General features: G+C 44.2%; 1 protein-coding gene across 18 annotated transcripts in view; it reads left to right on the forward strand.

Annotated features, from left to right (window-relative positions):
• Window positions 1-3928: 3928 nt before the first annotated feature.
• CLASP2 (cytoplasmic linker associated protein 2) overlaps window positions 3929-18674 on the forward strand; it is a 154986-nt gene continuing 140240 nt past the window's right edge. For all 18 annotated transcript variants that reach the window (XM_074151128.1, XM_074151133.1, XM_074151134.1 and 15 more), the window contains exons 1-2: window positions 3929-4123; window positions 17089-17167. In XM_074151128.1, coding sequence (XP_074007229.1) covers window positions 3929-4123; window positions 17089-17167 — 274 coding nt within the window. The remainder of the gene's footprint in view (window positions 4124-17088; window positions 17168-18674) is intronic.

The raw sequence follows: 18674 nt of genomic DNA on the forward strand, positions 1-18674 counted from the left end.
AGAGTCCAGTATCACTTACTCTGTTCTTTTCTATTTAGCCAATCTTTATTAGATCAACAGTTAAATTTAAAACTTTCACAGCAAGAAATTTACTTTTTAAACTTGCAACACCAGTGAATCAGATTCTAGTGCACTGAAAAAATATAACAATGCAGGGTTTTTTTAATATTTACTTTTCCATTTCCAGCAGTTTCTCGAGTCCCATTTTCAAGAAAAGCAATTAGTAATTCCATCTTCGTAATGACAGATTAGTAATCTGTCTTTGTAAATGGCATTGCCCACACAGGACAAGAACTATTCAGCTCTATCCAAAATTACGGTTCTTATATGTGCACAGGGAAATCCCTTGTCAAAGCATGATGAGCCGTTCATAATCTATTTGTAATGTTATAATAAGCTTGAAGTACAATACATACATTTCTGTGTTAAAGGCATCTATAATTTTTTAATCGTCTTCATGATTGTAATGCCTCAGGCCCGATCAAGCATGGGATCCTGAATTTGCCTCATCACATCGAAAATCAACAAAAGGCTGCTTGAGGTCTTGCCTTCTGCTGTGCCTGTGGACGTAGATCTCTGCTGGGTTTTTTTGCCAGATCAGTTCCCTGAACTAGCCCTCTGCAAGGTCACACAGATGTCAGTGCACAGGACAGCATGGAAGGGCAGAATTCCCGAGAATGGGATTTGTGAGAAGCAGGCAAGTGGGACCACTGTAGTACCAATTTAGTTTGGTTTACACTGCTGTGAAACTGCAACTTTTAGGCGTGGTTCCTCAGTCAGTTTATACCTGTCTAAATCCTGCAGCCAAATGAAGGGAGTACCTCGCTTTCCTGCAGTCTCACCCTTCCCCAGCGTTAGGACTTAATGAGGCAAGTGAGACAGTCAGACTGTGCTGTCTTGAGACTAAGTTGAGCTTTCATGACACAATGGCCGTCATCAAAAAGGTCCCACCAGCCCTCCCATCTAGCTTCTGGCTGTCTGCTTCTACTTTGCTTCTACTTTCCCTGTGCCAGTTCTGGCACTTGCTTAACCCCAGAGTGAGGCAATTTAGGAATCTGAATCAGCAAGCAGCCAAATCTGTGGGGGAAAAAAAAAAAAAAAAAGGAGAAAAATAAAGGAAAAAATTAACTCCCTGAATTGTTTACCCGACGTCAAATAAACACCAGCTCTGGTGTAGGAAAGGGAAGGACTGTATACACGACAGTAAGGGAAGAAACGGATCACGTGTACCAACAGCAGCTTGCAGCATAACATGGAGCCTCCCAGTATCAGAGGGAAGGCAGACCAACATCACCATCCACTGCCGTTGACTGGGGATGATACACTTCCCACCTCCCAAGTCCCCTGCTTCTGCCCTTAGGGCCTGTGAGCCAGCCCAACTCACCGATACCAGCTCTTGCCATTTAGCACGTTATATCAACCCAAAGTGGTGGGTGAGTGCAGGACCTGGCTGTCCCAGTTTGAGCAACACAAGACTAATTTCTCTTCTAATGGTTGGGAAAACTGCACTTTCAGAAGACCCTAGTGTCTGAATTTGTGAAAATATTTACTTTATAGCCAGCCATGGTATGTGGGTTTCAAGGTCTCAGTGTTTTCAAGCCTTGCCAGGTGCAGGGACAGGGAGGAACAAGACCTGGGCATTGACCCAGGCCAGCCAACAGGATTATTTCATATTATGAACGTCACATTCAATATAAATTAGAAAGTTTGCTGAGGAGTTTCTCTCTTACGTTATGGCTGTGATCCCAAGAACTCCTTGTCCCAGTGCCGGTCCCTGGGCCCTTCCCTTCCTCCTGAAGCCGTAGCGCTCATAGTGTCCAACATTTGCTGTCCCTGCTGGGAGTGCACGGCCTCCTGCTGAGAGAATGGGCCGAGTATAATCCTTGCATATTTTGTATTGGTATCAGGATCAATCCTGTTTCTTTAGTATTATTAATGCTAATTATTTAGTCTTATCCTATTAAATCTATTTACATTTCAACACTCCTATTTCCTTGTTTTTCCCCGATTCCCCTTCCCAGATGGGGAGGGGTCATCAGGTGAGAGAATAATTGTCTAAATGACAATAAATTGCTGTGGGTTCCTCAAACCGTAACACAGGCACAGGGGACAAGACCGGGCCCCATCAGAGCAGCCTGGGCGCGAGGAGAGGCCAAAGCCTCTCCTTTCCTTCCCCTGCGTGTGACAACCACAGTGGTACTTTGAGAGGCCTGACAGGCCACACCAACATGCCGGACACGGGACAAGCTGGAGGGAGGGAAGGCAGGAGAGGACACCATGGGCATGCAGACCAATTTAAACCGACTCTGGACCACCACCTCAAGCCAGAGCCGCTGCACTGAAGGGTCTCTGTTTCAGACATTCCTGCTGGCCCGCATGCGGCCTAGCGACGCTGCAGATGTAACCGCAGGCTGCCTACCGAGGGGGCTCCCCGGGGGTCCCTCCGGCAAAAGCGGCTGCAGGGCGCCCCTTGGCAAAGCCGGGGCCGCGCTGGGACGGTGGCGGGTTCGCTTCCCCCTCTACACCGGGACTTTTCTGCCTTCTACCGTCCCGCAGAGCTCCGCTTCCCCCACAGCTTCCTTCCCTCTCCCCTTCGCCGCCGTGAGGAGAGCCAGGGCAGGGCAGGGCAGGGCAGGGCAGGGCAGGGCAGGGCAGGGGCAACCCCCCCACCTCTCCCCTCAGCGCCGCCCCGACCGCCCCACGGCCGGCAGGGCGCCCCAGCACCCTCCACACCGCTTCCCCGGTTTCTCAACCCTTCCTCCTCCTTTTCCACCTCCTCCTCCTCCTGCTCCTCCTCCTCGCCTGCCGCCGGCTGGCACGGCGGAGCCGAGCCTCGTAACACACACCCACCGCCCCTACCGCGGGCATCAGTGTAGCGGCCGCGACCGCCCGGACCCGCCACGGGGGAGAGGGGGGGACTGCGCATGCGCCTCCCCACACGGGGCTGCTCGCCCGCCGCAGCGGAGGGGCGTGGCCTCGGAGGGGAGGAACGGGGCGTGGCAACCGGTGGCCACGCCCAGTCTAGCTGGCGCCGGCTGGGGCGGCCCGCGGCGGGACGCAACTTCCACGGGACGGCGGTGGCGGCGGTACCGGGTGGAGCGTTGAGCGGATCCCCGGGGACTGGACCGACCCGGCCCGGCGGGGAAAGGGAGGAGAGCGGAGCAGAGCGGAACGGTGCTGAGATCCGCCAGGGCGAAGTTTGGGCGAGCCGCTCCTCGTTGGCCGGCGGGAGGGGCCGGAGGCCGCGGCGTCGGGAGCATGAGAGGTCCGCCCCGGCCTCGCCGTCGCTGCTGCCTTCGTGGGAGGACGGGCCGGTGCCCGCGGCGGTGAGAAGGCAGCCCCCGGGGGATCGCCGCTCGGCGCCTGCGGGCGGGGGGAGAGAGCCAACGGCGGCGGCAGCAGCAGCTCTCGCCGGGACCCTCTTCATCCCGCGGCTGCCCGCCCTACGCTGAGGTGCCTGCGACCCTCCCCTCACCTCAGGCTTTAACGCCTGGTCTCCCGCTCGGTGTTTCTTCCCGAGGAGGGGCGGCGGCAAGGAGATCCCCGAGGACGAGGCGGAGGCGCCCGGAAAACCCCCGAGCCCGAGGAGGCGGCTCCAGCCGACCCCCCCCCGCCTCCGCAGCCCGCCAAGCCTTGGCCCGCCTTCCCCTGCTCTCCCCCCCCTCGCTCGGGGGCTTCACCTTTGCGGGGGGGGAGGAAGAGGAGAGGGGAGGAAGCCGGCGGCGCATGGAGGCGGCGGGCGGGGAGCCGGGGCGGAGAGGAGGGCGAGGAGAGGCTCCATGAGGGCCGCGGCCCTGCCGGGTGATCGCCGCCTCGCCGGGCGTTTCCCTCCCGCCGCCGCCCCCCCGCTCCCTGCCCCGGCCGCCCTCCCCACCTTGAAGCCGGCCGGGGGTCGGTTCGTCTCCCGAAGAAACTTTTCCCGCCGAGGATGGAGCCCGCCGGGATGGATTATTTCTGCGACCAGGTGCAGCAGAAGGACGTGGGCCGCAGGATGCAGGTGGGCCAGGAGCTGCTGGAGTACCTGGGGGACCCGGCGAGGTCCCCCGACCTGGAGCAGGACCAGCAGCGCCTGGACAAAGTCATCGACGAGTTAACAGCGTGGGTCAACTCTAGTAATTTTAAGGTAAGGCTTGGTACAGGGCAGACGGTGATTCATCACGGTAGGGGAGGTGCGGAGCTCCGGGTTACTTTTTAATAGATACGACCAGGAATACAACTGTGTTTCTACCAGTTTTTATCCCCCCCTTTCCCCCTTTCCCCTTTTCCCTCCGCCAAGGGAAACTCGGAAATTTTGGGAGGGTTGATTAACATTTTCCTTGTTTCTATTCCTCTTCCCTAAAAGAAGCACTAATGGGTTTTGCTTTTGTTAAACGTTTTTGCACATGAAACATTATGTGCGTGCATAAAACGTTATGTGCAAACCCCCATGGCAGGGGGCTTGGAACTGGATGATCTTTAAGGTCCCTTCCAACTCTAACCATTCTATGATTCTATAATAATTTTTAAAAAAACCAACCCGAACCCACGTAACTATTTTACAGACTCGGCTTGTGTTTCTTACTCTGAAACAAGAGAGGTGGTGGATTTTCTTTCTTTTTTTTTTTAAAAAAAAAAATTATTCTGGCTACCCCTCCCGTTCCCTGGTGCGTGTGCTTGGGTGTAACGTGTCGTGGGATTGCCATTATTTTCTGTAGGCCGTGGTGGAGAATGCTGTTTCACTGCGTTTGTGTTCCACCCTGTGCGGGTTCCCTACGATTTAATGAATAACTCGCTTCTGGGGCTTCCCGGTTTAAGTTTAAAGTTGTTTATATTCTCTTTGGGTGACTTTGCCGTACGTGGGAAGTTATATAGTATCTTTATAGCAGCCCAATGATGACTCACGTTTGGCTTTTTTCTTTTTTTTTTCTTTTTTTTTTTTTTTTTTCCCGTGCGTTTTAGGCTGAGCTACAGGAAAACACCGATTTCTCCCGCACGCGGCTCTTGGAATAGTTAGAAATATTTTTTTCTGCCGTCGCTCAGCCGATTGACAACGTAGTTTTACTACCAAGGACAATCGTATTCGCGTTAGGGATTTTTTTTATTTTTTTTTTTTTAATTTATTTATTTCCCCACCACCCCCGAGCCCGCGCAGCCGCCGGGGGGTGGCGGTGTGGGTCCGCGATGGCGGACCGGCTCCGCCCTTCCCTCCGCGCTTTCCTATTCCCTCACCTCCCCGGTTTTGCCTTTCTGAAGATGATGGACTCATCATCTGAGCCCGCTCCGGGCCCTTGAGCTTAGCGTAGTGAGGTTATTCTCATTTTTTCCTATTTCCTTAGGCTCAGGAGGCAAACGTAGGAGTAACTTGGAAGGGTAGTTTTGTTCATGAAACGGATTATTATTATTATTTTTTTTTTTTGCTCTGTGTACTGGCCGGTGTTTGCGCATAGTGCTTCTGAGTTGGAGGTCTGGAACTAATAAGCCTTAACTCTGTTTTACGCATATGAGTTACCTGTTTGGGAAGTGTATCTGTCATGAAAGGTCAGGTTGGCTTGGGGAAATAACCTTACATCAGACAAGCATAATTCGTTTGCTTTTAAATTCCTGATCAGTTTTTTGGTGATAATTGATTACTGTGAAATCCAGACAGGTCTTTAAAAATACCCTTTTGTGTAACGAGGACTAGATACTGACTTAACTCAGCAATGTAAACATAAAGCTTTTTCCCACGCTTTTAAATTGACAAAATCGGGCATTAATACTCGAATTTCCTTTTCAAGATGTATTTTTCATGGAGCAAGACAATCCTGCTTGCTGTTGATGTGAGATGACAGAACCCCTCTGGCTGGTAGAACTGCAGGACAAAGACGGAGTATGCAGTACCCCAGATCACAAGCCTCAGTCGTACAAGATGAGGTTAAGAGTATTGCAGATTCTCAGAGTTTTAAAAACAGCTTGCATAATAATTAATTACTTTTTTTTTTTACCTCTTTATACCCACATATAAAGTATATCATATGCATTTTATTGACTGCAAGAGCACAAGATATTGATTTTTTTGCTCGTGATCGGTTCCAGTGTTGCTGGGAGTCACCACCAAAGCCAGGTTCTGCTGCTTCAAAAAGAAAACTAAAAATATTTTGGAAAACTGTGGTTTGCATTCTATTTTCTCATATGCAAGCATATATGTCACATGTTTAAATGTTAGAGCTGAGTTTGTTACTAAACTCAGGGTCTGAATGATATCATAAATTATTGAGTACCACAGACTTAAATGTATTTTCCAGAAAAGTATTAAAATAACTTTTTTTGATTACTGTTTTTTTAATAACTTGCTGGTTACCCTTTCCCCTGCTGAGGAATGGATATCTAGAGCACTTAGACAATTCTGCTTATCATCTCTTTCTTCTTATATCTTGCTAAAGGTCTCGCAGGTCTTCCAAGTGCCAAAGTAACTAATCCCTCCCCGTTGACGTGGCTGTTTAATTGAGCAGTGATAACGGCTGGCGACTGGTTTACTTATCAGAACTGCTGAGCTAGATGAATTGGAGTGGGGAATGCTGGAGGAAGTTCTGAGGGGTAGCATTATTTCCACTGTAGGTGAGCAGTATGGATAATGAGGGAATAACTAATGTAACTTGCTCTGCATGTGCCGTTTCTTTCCTTTTGGGTGAAAACTCAGTTTTTGCAGGCAGTGCACTCTGCTGTCCATACCGAAAGAGAAGATGCACGATCTGGAAGTTCAGGGCTCGACTCCATCCTGTGCTTGAGAAGAGAAAACTTTATGAAACGCAACCCTAGAAAGTTCCTGCCTCGCATAAGCGGAAGGGAAAGGATCTGGAGGGGACAGGAATAGGAGGGTTGATGTGGCAGACTTGGTGACGAGTAGGGGAAAAAGAGAATAGGTGTTCAGTAAACAAGTAGGGACTTACCGGCAAGGTTGGATTAACTTGCCTCAAAAATCTTTTGGCCATCTAAATGGTGCTTTCGCTTTTCTGAAGTTTGCAGCCATTTATGGTGGTTTAATAAACAATCTGGCAGTTCCAGGCGAAGAAAGCAGATAGGAAAACTTCAGAGTTCATCTAACTCATTGAAGCGGAAAATGCAATTACCAGTTTGAGTTACTGATAAATCAAAAACATGGGATTAAGAATGTGTTGACTCATCTGCAAATGGTACCGAGCTGTAGTGAAAGTTGGTTGCAAAACATGGGGAAGTGACCTAGAGGGAGAGAGATGTGTTGTCTTTAAAGGCTGACCTTAATGGTGTATTACGGGGACTTCAGTTACAACGTCTGTGCAGTCGGTGATAAATTAGCTTCCAGAGACTGTTGAAAACTTTGCGACACCAGGGAGTACACAGAAGATATGAATAATTTAAGCTTTTATTTTGGATCTCATGAGAATGAAAGAGTTGTTCACTGAACTGAAAATCGTTTACTTGGTGTCTTGGTACCGAGATCTGTTTTATTTCATACTGGTTGGTACGGGCTTCTCTTCCTACAATATGGAACTTTGGGGTTTGTAGTGGTTTTTTTCTGGTTTTTGTTTTTTTTTTTTTTTTCAAAATTGTTTTCAAACGTTTCCCTGAGGTGGTGAGGAATAGTGGAGGGGAAAAAAATAAGGTCGGTGAAAAGATTGCAGTCTTTTCAGGGCGCACGTAAGTTGGATTCAAAGTATTGAGAGTTGGGTGATGGTACTATTCTGCTGGCATTTCTTCTCCTAAAACTTTGAAATATTTGGCAGTCTCAGAAAACTGGAAAGTCTAAAGTCAAACACTAACACAGTTCAGGTGAAATTCAAGCAGTAAGTTAATTCCCTGTCTCGAGGGTATGGCTACTGATGGATATTTGCTGGCTTTACTGGGTTAATGTGGATGTTCATCTATGTATACATTAATAGTTTAAATTAACACAGCTCTTATGTCTCTGTTGTACTCGATAGTCACTTGAAAGAATTACAAGATTATCTAAATTTATACAGTCTGGTAGCTCAAACTGGGCTGTGTTTGCCTCAAACAAGTGATACGGAAATCTGCTTTGAGCCTCTGCTGAAGAGATACAGGATGGAGAAATACTAGTTTTCGAGTAGACCTTTGCAAGTCTACTCTTGGTTCTTAACCTGTTGTGTTTTGTTTGTTGTTTTTAAACCCGTCAAAATTGAATAGTTACCCTCAGAAAACTTATTTTTTCGAGCAGTAAAGCCAACTTTCAGTTCTTTATGGAAATCACACCTGATTAGAAGTAATAAAAACCTATGACTAAAATTCTGATAGTTTAAGGTAACTTTATATGAGAAGAGCAATCAGTCCTGTTTGTGACTGTGAGTCATCTTTGGATTTCCTACCTTTGGCGATACTTCTAGCTTGTTTTATTCCTCAACTACAGTAGGAAAATTATTAATAATCGCTGTTTTTATGCCAGAGCAGTAGATTGTTTGCCATGTAAAGAAAAATTTGGATTTCACACTATCTGTTTCTGATAGCGTGGATAATCTGCGTCTTTTAGGCAAATCCTTGGAGTTATCTTTTATTCTGTGCTTCCTATAGAGTGAGATTTTTTTCTTAGCTGTGTTTGTCTCAACACCAAATACCAAAAGATACTAAAATACCAGTAATGTTGTTGTTGCATTTTTGTATTTCCTTGGTTTGGCAAGTATTTATTTTGGTTTGTCTTTAGTTCAAGAAAAGGCCAGCAGGAGGAGCTTTCAGTTTCCAGAAAGGAAGGGAAGCTCTGAAGTGTAATTTTGCAATTAGTTAAGACAAATGATTAGGATCTTTGTCTGAAGTCCTGGCAAACAGATAGCAGCGGTTATAATTCAGTTGACTGCATGTGAGGTGGAAGGTAGAATTTATAAGTGTTTGAACACAAAATGGAGATACTGAGATACGGAGAAAAAAGAAAAGGATACTTCAGAAATAAAAAAAAAAAGGCAAGTCCTACACTTGAGTAAGAATAATTGAAGGCACAAATGTAGGATGTAGGGTATGTGACTGAGTATTAGTCCTTAGGAAGAAAATGTGTGGGATATTTTGAATCTGAAGTTGAATACAAGCCAACATGTGCTACACGAAAGGCAAATGCTGTAGTGAGTTGTAGAACTGTAACTTGCAAGGCGGAAAAATAGAATAAAAGAAGACCCACCTCCACCTCCACCATTATGGTTCAGTTACTGTACAGATTCTGGTATTTTCTTAGTGGTTATTAGCAAAAAGTGGTAATTTAAGTGTCTTCGTTGGAGGAGACGTGTTTGACTTTGAGCTGTTTGTTGAATTTCATTATTCCTTTCTTCAAGTTGCTTGTTTGATCTTAGATATTGTGGGAGCTACTTCCCTTATTTCTAAGTAAGGAGAATGTGGTTTGTCCTGTCCATGTATGAATCCAGTTTTAGTTTTCAAGCTCAATGATTCAATTCTTTTTCTTGAGTAATAATTACTGTTTTTTCGTGTGTTATTTATGTTCTGGTTGTAGAATGTTAAATAAACTATTGAATATTAGCCAAATAATCAGCAGAACTCCAGAAGACAAGGGAAACTTGCAAGAAGCTTTAATTATGTTAAATTTAATTAAAACTAAGGCCTTTAATTAGGAATGTGGAATAGGTAGTCTCAAACTCTCAGGCATCTCCTCCAGAGGTGGAATTGACAGTTCTCAGTTGTTTTGCAGCTTCAGTTTGTGTATTCCAGCCTAACTGTAGTCCCTGTTGAAATAGCAGCTCGGCTTCTGCTGTGGCTGGGCGTTCTCACCCTCCTTGAGACATTAACTCATTAACTTTGTGATGCTGAATTTGTTTTCCAGTTTTTCAGCCAGCTGACTGGAGTGATGCTGCAGGAGATTTTAAGTGCATCAGATCAAATACGCCTGCAAGCCAAGAGGGAGAACAGGGCTTTATCCTTTTTAGCCTGCGGTTTGGTTGATTGGGGTGTGAACAGAGACCCTTTTCCCAGCCCTCTGCAGGGTGCACGAGGAGAGGTGCACCCTTCAGACTAGAACTCGTAGCAGTGACCCCATGTGAGCCATACGTAGGTCAATGTCTGTTTTTTAGCAGCATTGCTGATTTTAGCAGTTTCTTTCCCTGGCTGCTGAATGGTGATGGTGCGTCGTGCCTTCCTTGCTCTGCTGGGAGTGCTGGTGAGACTGCTCAGCAAACGGGCTCAGGGAAGAGATTTGGCTGGGAAGATGCTTTCCCTTCTTCATTGGTTGGTTTCCTAGAGCAGGGTAGTATTCAGCTGCAGGAATCCTTGTCTCCTCACAGCAGAGGAGCTGCTGCAGGGGTAGGAGTAAGTAGCAGAGAATGGGAATCGCTGTATGCTTAATACCATTTAAACAAGAGGAAATGGGAGAGACAATAAGAGACCTTGGGCACAAAAAGAATGATATTCTTTGGGACGTATTAAGTCCTAAAATAAAGTGTTTCTTTGTTTTGCTCCACCAACATACTTAGAAAGGCTTTCAAGGGCAATTTTCTTTGGGGGAAAAACAGCTCTCCTTTTTTTTTTTCCTTTTCTTTTTCCCCCCCAATTATACATTCTAAAACAAAATACCATACATCTCATTGTCTTCCCACTGAGCCTTGCTTTTAAAGGGCCTCTGTCCTCAAACTTCTTCCACTGCAGCACATAAACTTTAAGCCAGCCAGTCTCAAAAAGAAAATAGCTTAAAATGTCAGGTGTTGCTGTATCATATACTTTTGTACTGGCTGTCCTTAGAACTATGTCTGTGAAAAATTTGTGACGATGGTCAAGGGAGGAAGGTTTCATGTACCTATGAAGCAAACTGAAGACATCCCTGTAATGGATCAAGCTGGAGGCAGTACACGACACATTTTAGAGTACTGCATTGTCCACAGAATACAGAACAGCTTGGAGATCACACTTGAACTCAAGTTGGTTTGAAGATCAGGAGAGATTCTGAAGTAATAGAAAGTTGTAAACACTTTCCCAGCAAGCATTTTGAGTGTTACACTAGTGTCTTCTTCAAAATTGGATAAATGTTTCCTAATTAATGCTGGGAGGGGGAGGAATGTTACCGTTCCCATCTTGGGGAAAGGGCAATAAAACAAGCACGGATTTTTTTTTTTTTTTTCATATAAGCTTTAAAATTTTTATGGCAGTGCTGTGCTTGCTTGTTTTGGCTGCTGTACAGGAGAGGTCAAACTAACAAGGACCTCCCAGATCTATGCCTGTCGAAGGGCCTCTGAAGAAAACCCAGCCTTTTCAGTGCTGAGCTACACTCATCGGTCTCTGGATGAATATGGGTGATTAGAATATTCGGCAATCCTCTGGTACCTCGCTTACTTGCACTACGACGCTGCAGTGATTTGTGGTCAGCTGTCACAGAAGGATGATCAAAGGAAGATGATCGCAAGAAGTTGGGTAGTCTCTACCCCTTTTTGAGTGGGTGAGGGTTGCAGCTGAGGTATGGTTTTAACCGTAGCAAAGATTTGATGCTTCCAGGAGGATCTTAGTCCAAATTATGGTTGCAAACTGTTGCTTGCAAGTTAGTAAACTTGCATTTTTAGATAGAGGAGGCTCTGCCTTTGCGGAAGAGCTTGAGACTCAAGTTGTTGAGCTTGAAGACTATGTTAGATTACCAGCAACCTCCCTCTCTCCTTGCAATATGATGTGATACACCTTAAAAAAAAAAAAAGACAAACCCCCAACAGATTGTATACCTCTTTGAAAGTGTGTTGTATGTACCCTTGAAGATTAAATGCTTTCTTGTCAGCTAAAATATCTAAAGTACAGATGAGGCATGTGGTAGCTTCAGCAGCTGGGACTGCAATTTTGGCTGCTGTCAGCAGAGGCAGCTGGTCACTGATGCTGAGTGGGAGGATTGCAGCAGTGCCCTTTCTTGTACAAGGAAGAACGGAGTCTGAAGATGACCTGGCTGGGACTGAAGAACCACCTGGGTTAAAGAAATGACCCAGGAAGATAGAGGCTTCCTTCTGCCCATGGAGCCAGGGGCAGTCTTTGGTATCCGTGTAAGCTTTTGTGTTAAGGGAGGTAAAGGAATATGAGTAGAGCTTGGAGAAGTGGATGATGTGGAGAGAATTGGAGTGGAAAACAGTAAAGGGAGCAAAAAGTGCTCGAGTATCCTGTGAAATAGGAGAGAAGAAGTGTTTTCAGGGAGGTGAATAAAGAGAACTAGGAATTAAAACCTCAAAAGGTGAGACAGAAGAGACTGCACGTATGTATGTGCTTTTGCTTCGTGTTCAGCTACTTGCAAGGTGCTTGAGATCCTTTGAGAAAGGACACCTTTGGGCTTGGCTGACAAGGCTTCAAATAAAGTCTTGTGTTTGTGCATTGCAAGATGCACTGCATTGCAGTGCTGGAACAAGGCTTGTTCTTGCAGGGCGTAGGTGTTTGGCATGCTGTCCTGTGTTTGTCAGTCGATTGTTAGTGATACCACAGCTGTCTCCATGCTGAAAGGAAGTCCAATTCCTCAACTTCATTCTTCTGGAGTTCCAGATAGTGACCTCCATAATTCCCCCATTAGATTCTCATGACTAGTTTTGCAGATTGAGATCTACGGGATCCGTTTTTCCATATACGGTTCAGAGATCCTATGACCAAATCCAAGGACGTTCGTATTAAGGTCATTTGGCAACTTGTGTAACTAGAGATGGTTTCCTGGCAGTGTCCTACCCCTAGATGCCCTCCCACAGGGATGGGAAAGTACAGAATCACAGTAAGAATAATAATAAGCATGCATGGTTAACCAGGTATGGTTCGAAGGGCGGTATTTCTTTTCCTAGCAAAGGCTTAGTTGCTGGGAAGTTGCCTGCAGGAGAGCAGGGGCAGTGCTAGGAAGAGTATGAAGGAGGAAAGCTGGAAAAGGAACAAGCTGCGGAGCAAGAAGTAGGCTCAATTCCTATCCACCGTCTCAATCCATAATTGCATTTTGGTTGGAACATCTCGATTTCACTAAAGTGTCTGGTTCTTTCCAGAAGAGATGAAATATTTTGCAGTTGCGTTGGCAATGTTGTTAGGATCTGAGAAGTCAAGGATGGTCCTGAGCAACAACTAATGAATCCTGTTCAAATAAGCCTAAACTTCTTTTTCACTGTGGCACTCAAAAGCAGTATTTAAATGCATCAAACAATAGTGAGCTGATGAATCAATCTCAACATACAAAGGCTCTTTCTAGGCAGCAGGTAAAAAGCTTAATGATTGCAGAGTAAGAAACAAATCCAATGATTTTAATCCCAGGAGAAATGCATTGAAGAGCCATGATGCTGGTGAGAGGTTTTTCTGTTGATAGTGGAGAGCCCGTGTTGGTACATGGTCCCCACAGTGTCTGAGAGCTTGGAACCTTTTTCTTGCAGATCCATTCTGCCTTGACCTCTGTGGGTGGGTGGTTTTGGTTTTGTTTCTGGTTTTCTTTTTTTTTTTTTTTTTTTGTTCTTTTTCCTTGAATGCTATTCATGTGACACCCTGTCAGTTGTTAAGGGCTCCTTCCAAAAGGCTGCTTGAATACTGTGTGGATGGTACCTACCAGAAGATGCTTAAACTCAGAACATTGTGTATCAAAGCAGAGAAGTGTTAAGACCGATTTACAAAAGCAGTAAGAGGTAGTTTATTTGCTGTGCTCTGTAGTGGTATGCTTCAGCTGACTGCTTTTGGAATGTGGCATAAGAGCCAATTCTGTAGCTAGAGCAGTTCCCCCTTACTTTCCAGCCTGAGGTTGCATTGTACTTTCTCACACCGCAGATACCATGACGCTTCATACCTGTTACCTTTTCAAAGTTGTAGACCATAGAGGACTTTGTACGAGCTAAAGAATAACCACTATGTTGTAGGTGAAGGATTGCTCCTTTAAGACTGTAGTCACCTGTTCCATTACCTCTTATCTGTAAAAGTTCTTGTTCAGCAGCTGCCAAGGAGATGAGGATTTCACAGCGTTGTTTGCTACTCTTGCATTTCTTAAAGCCAGGGCTAGTCTCATACCTTGCTCTGACTTTTGAAAGCCTTATTTCATCTCGTGCAGTCTAAACTATGTGTTTTCATACAGTAAGGGCATCACAAGACAAAATGCTCCTCAGGATATTTAAATTTATAGTATTTACTGAAGTGGCTTAGTACATTAATTGTTGAAGTAGAACCCCTACTGCATTCATTAAGCAAACCTTTGATAGGCAGTTATGAAGAGCCAACACTATATTGACAACCGCTTGAATGGTTAATCAGGATAACTGTGACTTGCATCATAAGAGGTGATTAAACTTCGCCCATTCACAGGGAGAGATACAAAAATACGGAATATGCAGGCATTTTCTCAGTGGGTGCTCTTGATCAAAATAAAATACTCTTACACAAATGAAATGCGAGTGTTCAGATTCTTTGTTGGCAGTAACAGTCATGGTAGAATGAATAGCTATTTCTCCATTAGTTATCAAGCCTCTGACCCCTGGGTATATGGAGGTTCAAATATTCCATATGGCCACTGTTTTTACCAAGGTGAGACTTCAAAAAGAAACAAAACCTGCCCCCTACCCCGAAACAAAAAAAGGCAAAAAAATCCCACAAAAAAACCCCCCTCCAAACCTTAGAGGTTAAGCACTGGAGGAATTAAGCAATACTCTCTGTCTTACTCAGAACTGTTCTTTGGGATTAGTAAAGAGTAGATCTGTAGTAAAAACCAGCCATGCGTGCTTTACTTTTTAAAATCTCTGAGCTGCTGCTGTTCAGAATGGTAGAACTCTTCAAGAGGGATTTTTAGAAAGGTTATTAAATGTGCAGAAAAGAGGGAGGCTCTCCATAAGTATCTTTGCAAAAGGAGAAACTGTGGTTTGTGCATTGACAGACCCCAAAATACTTGCAGAGGAAAGTTTTCTTAAGTTGTCCCGGTAAGACAAGTCTGAGGTGGGGCTTGTAATCAGGAAACAGAAGCATAGGAAAACAATGTATATCCAGAATGAATTTCTTATTTCTTTCGGGCATCACTTCTTTGTTTGAGATCTCGTCTCGGGTCTCACATAGAATCATAGAATTATCCGGGTTGGAAGGGACCTTTCAGATCATCTAGTCCAACCATCAACCTAACTCTGATAAAAACCCCCATCACTAAACCATGTCTCTAAGCACTATGTCAACCCGGCTTTTGAATCCCTCCAGGGATGGTGCCTCAACCACTGCCCTGGGCAGCCCAGTCCAATGTACGATAACCCTTTCCGTGGAAACATTTTTCCTAATATCCAATCTGAACCTCCCCTGGCGCAACGTGAGGCCACAGCTTGACAATCTGGAGAAAGAACATTAAAGGAAAGAGCTTTTGGGAAGCTGACATACTTTTTTTTGGTCTAAGTTATCAATTACAGTGTTTTGTTTTCTCATCCAAGGCTGTAGATGCAGTCACTTGTTGGCAATATATTAATTTAAGCCAGTGACGCCTTCCACTTATATTTTCTAGTCTCTCTTCTAGTATGTAATAAAATTGTGGAAGCTTCCAAGTAAGTTGTACTAATGTGGAGCTAAGTTTTGTACCTCCTGTTTAAAAGGAGAATTATTGTACTAATGTCAAACTTCTTAAAATCTGCTTAATTATGCAGTTGCTTCAGATCCTAGATTGTATAGGGACCTTATTTATCTAGTTTTCTGTGGAAACAAGGCTGGTGGGATCCCGTATGGGTGGGCCAGATGCATTCAGATTCATCTCCACTCAATTTTTTTTTTTTGTTCTGTTGTCTGCTGTGGACAATTGTGACAGATAAGGATCTTAAGGAAAGAGTTGTCTGAGAAAATGTGGTTCCAAGTTTTAAGAAAATAAATAGCTAATAGAGGGGAGTAATTCTGTGCATGTCTTTGTGGGGAAAGATTTGCAGCGCATGTCTTAGTAGGAAAAAAAAAAAAAAGAAGAGGAGGAAAAACTGCTCTGAATGCCCAGGGTCGAGGAGGTCCCTCCTCTGCCATTTGCACCTTCATGGGCAGCAAATGGAGTTAACTGCAAGATGTGAAAATGCAGGTTCTGGTGTTCGTAATGAACTATTATAGGAAATTAAGAAGGAAGTCTTGGAAGAGTGTGCAGGATAGGGGTGGAAAAAAAAAAGTGTCCTGACCTGTTAAAATGGTTGTTTAGCTGGTCATTTCTGATCATGTTTTTGTTTCTGTATTAGTGTATATTGTCCTCTCATCTAGTTTCTGCTCATAGATGGGAATTTCCTCACAATCCCAGTCATGTTTTGAACTTCCTTTTGTTTTCTGATTTTTTTTTTTTGATGTGTTTTTGTTTGTTTGTTTGTTTGTTTTAACAAGAGTAAATGAAGAGAAATAAAACTTCCCTGACTTCACAAGCAGCTGGACAAATGGTGTGGTCTGAGCTGCTAAGGAAGACAGTATTAGCTTCGCTCAGTTGTTTTCTTTGGGGAGTTTGGAAAACGATGTAATGACCTTAGTGGCTGAGCCAAGTAACCAGATTGAAGTAAGCTCTTAGCATCTGGGAAACTGCTTAAACCCTGGTTTGTTTTGTGCTGTTTTTTTTTTTCCAGTCTGTATTAGTACTTGTGTTTGGGGGCTTAGGTTTGCATTTTAAGTTGTTTGCCTTTTCTGAGTCTGGTAACTGCACCCTGCTCCCTTTTTTTGTTGTTAAGTCATTCTGTTTTAATTTCAGCAGTTTAGAAAACTGGTAGAGGAGGAGGTAAGGCCTCCAGCCTTACTGTTACGTGTTTCAAAGGAATTTTGATTTTCAGTTAATACGGACTTAGGTCTCTAGAGGCATCTTTTAAAGAAAATGAGGGACAAAACTGCGGTCCTAATATATGATCGGGGGCGGGGGGAAGAGCTTCTTCCAACTCCTTAGTCCTCATAGTTATTTGAATTTTAATCATTTGTAGTTGAAAACACTAAAACATTGAATGTCTGATACTTATTTTCTGTCTAGGACAAGTACTGAACTGCTCTGTATGCAAATATACTTGATCCATTCCAAACATATTCTGATAACTTTGTCTTAATGAAAGCTTTCAGGCAATTATCAGCTCTCTAATTGGAACTTTAAGTTAAAATAATAGTCTTCCAGCATGCTTGCATATACATACGTGTCTAATTTATTTAAAATATATTCTAAAGATCTCTTTAGTGATCCGTTTCATATGTCTAATGCTTTTGTTTCCACAGGTAGCGTTACTGGGATTAGATGTTTTAGGTGCCTTTGTCGACAGACTATCGGGACGCTTTAAATCCTATATAGGAACTGGTAAGTGAAGTACAACTTTCTTTTTCTTAAGACCAAAAAATAAAAGACACTCTTACGTGTGTGTGTTGTCCGTGACCCCCCTCCCTCCCAGCAGCTGAAGTGGAACATGTTGAAAGCTTTCTGAGCTTATTAGAATATATTGGTAGGCATCTTACTGCTGCTGTTGGAATTTACATAATTTTACATTAACTTGTAAATATTCATTTCTAGGTGGCGGTTGGGATTTTTTTTTTTAAAGGTTCCAGGAATATATTTGTAGTGATTAGTTTCATGCTGTATAGCTACCACTCCTATGCTATGTTCTTGCTTACCAATCTCCAAGACAGTCATCTAAAAATTACATTGGAACATAATGGGGTTGGAACTAGATGATATTTAAGGTCCCTTCCAACCTAAACCATTCTATGATGCTGTAAGTGTTACCTTTAACTTGTGTTAAAGATTCGAGGTTTTATTTGTGGCTGGCTTTAATTAGAGCCTTATGTCTGCTGAAGCCTGTGGTCTCAGAGGACTTTGTGGTCCACCTCCTGTTAGAAAACTGGACTGTAGCTTTTAGTAGTCTCAACTTTTTATGGGATGAAAAAAGTTACTCCTAACTGTTATTCCTAGCTGTTATTCCTCTGTGAAATGTTTACTTGAATGAATTTCAGACGAATGGATCTGTGTATGCCTGAGTGTGAAACAGTTGTTCTGGGACATACAAGCAAACTACGCTGCTCAACTCATTTTGCTGCTGTCCTTGAAAAGAGAAAGTGATACCAGGGCATTAGCACTGGTGTTATATCACTGGCTATTTTTAACAGAAGTTTCTAGCTTAATGTCCTCTTCCAAAATTCGTGTGAATTGTCTTGTATCTTCTTCCAGCATCCTCAGCTATCAAATAGTCTGTCAAAATGTCAAGCTTCCTCTTCTCAACATGTCTGCTTTTGTATTTAAGAGTTAAGAAATGAGCAAAATTTAAACGTTTAGGAATACAGACTATAGTTTATGACAAGTTACTAACTAAAGTCACTGGAAGCGTATTTCAGGAAGCTGTAGAACGACTGCAGCAGAGTGTTTTTTCAATGGTGCCCAGTGACAGGACAAGAGGAAAGGGACACAAACTTGTACATAGGAAGTTCCATCTAAACATGAGGAGGAACTTCTTTCCTGTGAGGGTGGCAGAGCCCTGGAAGAGGCTGCCCAGAGAGGTGGTGGAGTCTCTGTCTCTGGAGACATTCCAAACCTGCCTGGACACGTTCCTGTGCAACCTGCTCTGGGTGGACCTGCTTTGGCAGGGGGGTTGGACTAGATGATCTCCAGAGGTCCCTTCCAACCCCATAGCATTCTGTGATTCTGTTACAGAATTTATATCTATTTTCTTGCAAAGGCTTTTTCTTTGGCTGGTTAGTTTTGTATTGGAGCAGCGTAAGGGAATTGGAGTCAGTATTGTGCTATGCAGAATATTGATTTTTGAGTAGTCTCCATTTGTAGCGGCAAATAGTGCTAGGCTTCAGAGTTTTACTCT

Source organism: Numenius arquata, chromosome 7 (assembly GCF_964106895.1).
Source record: "Numenius arquata chromosome 7, bNumArq3.hap1.1, whole genome shotgun sequence".
In the NCBI taxonomy this organism is placed as follows: domain Eukaryota; kingdom Metazoa; phylum Chordata; class Aves; order Charadriiformes; family Scolopacidae; genus Numenius; species Numenius arquata.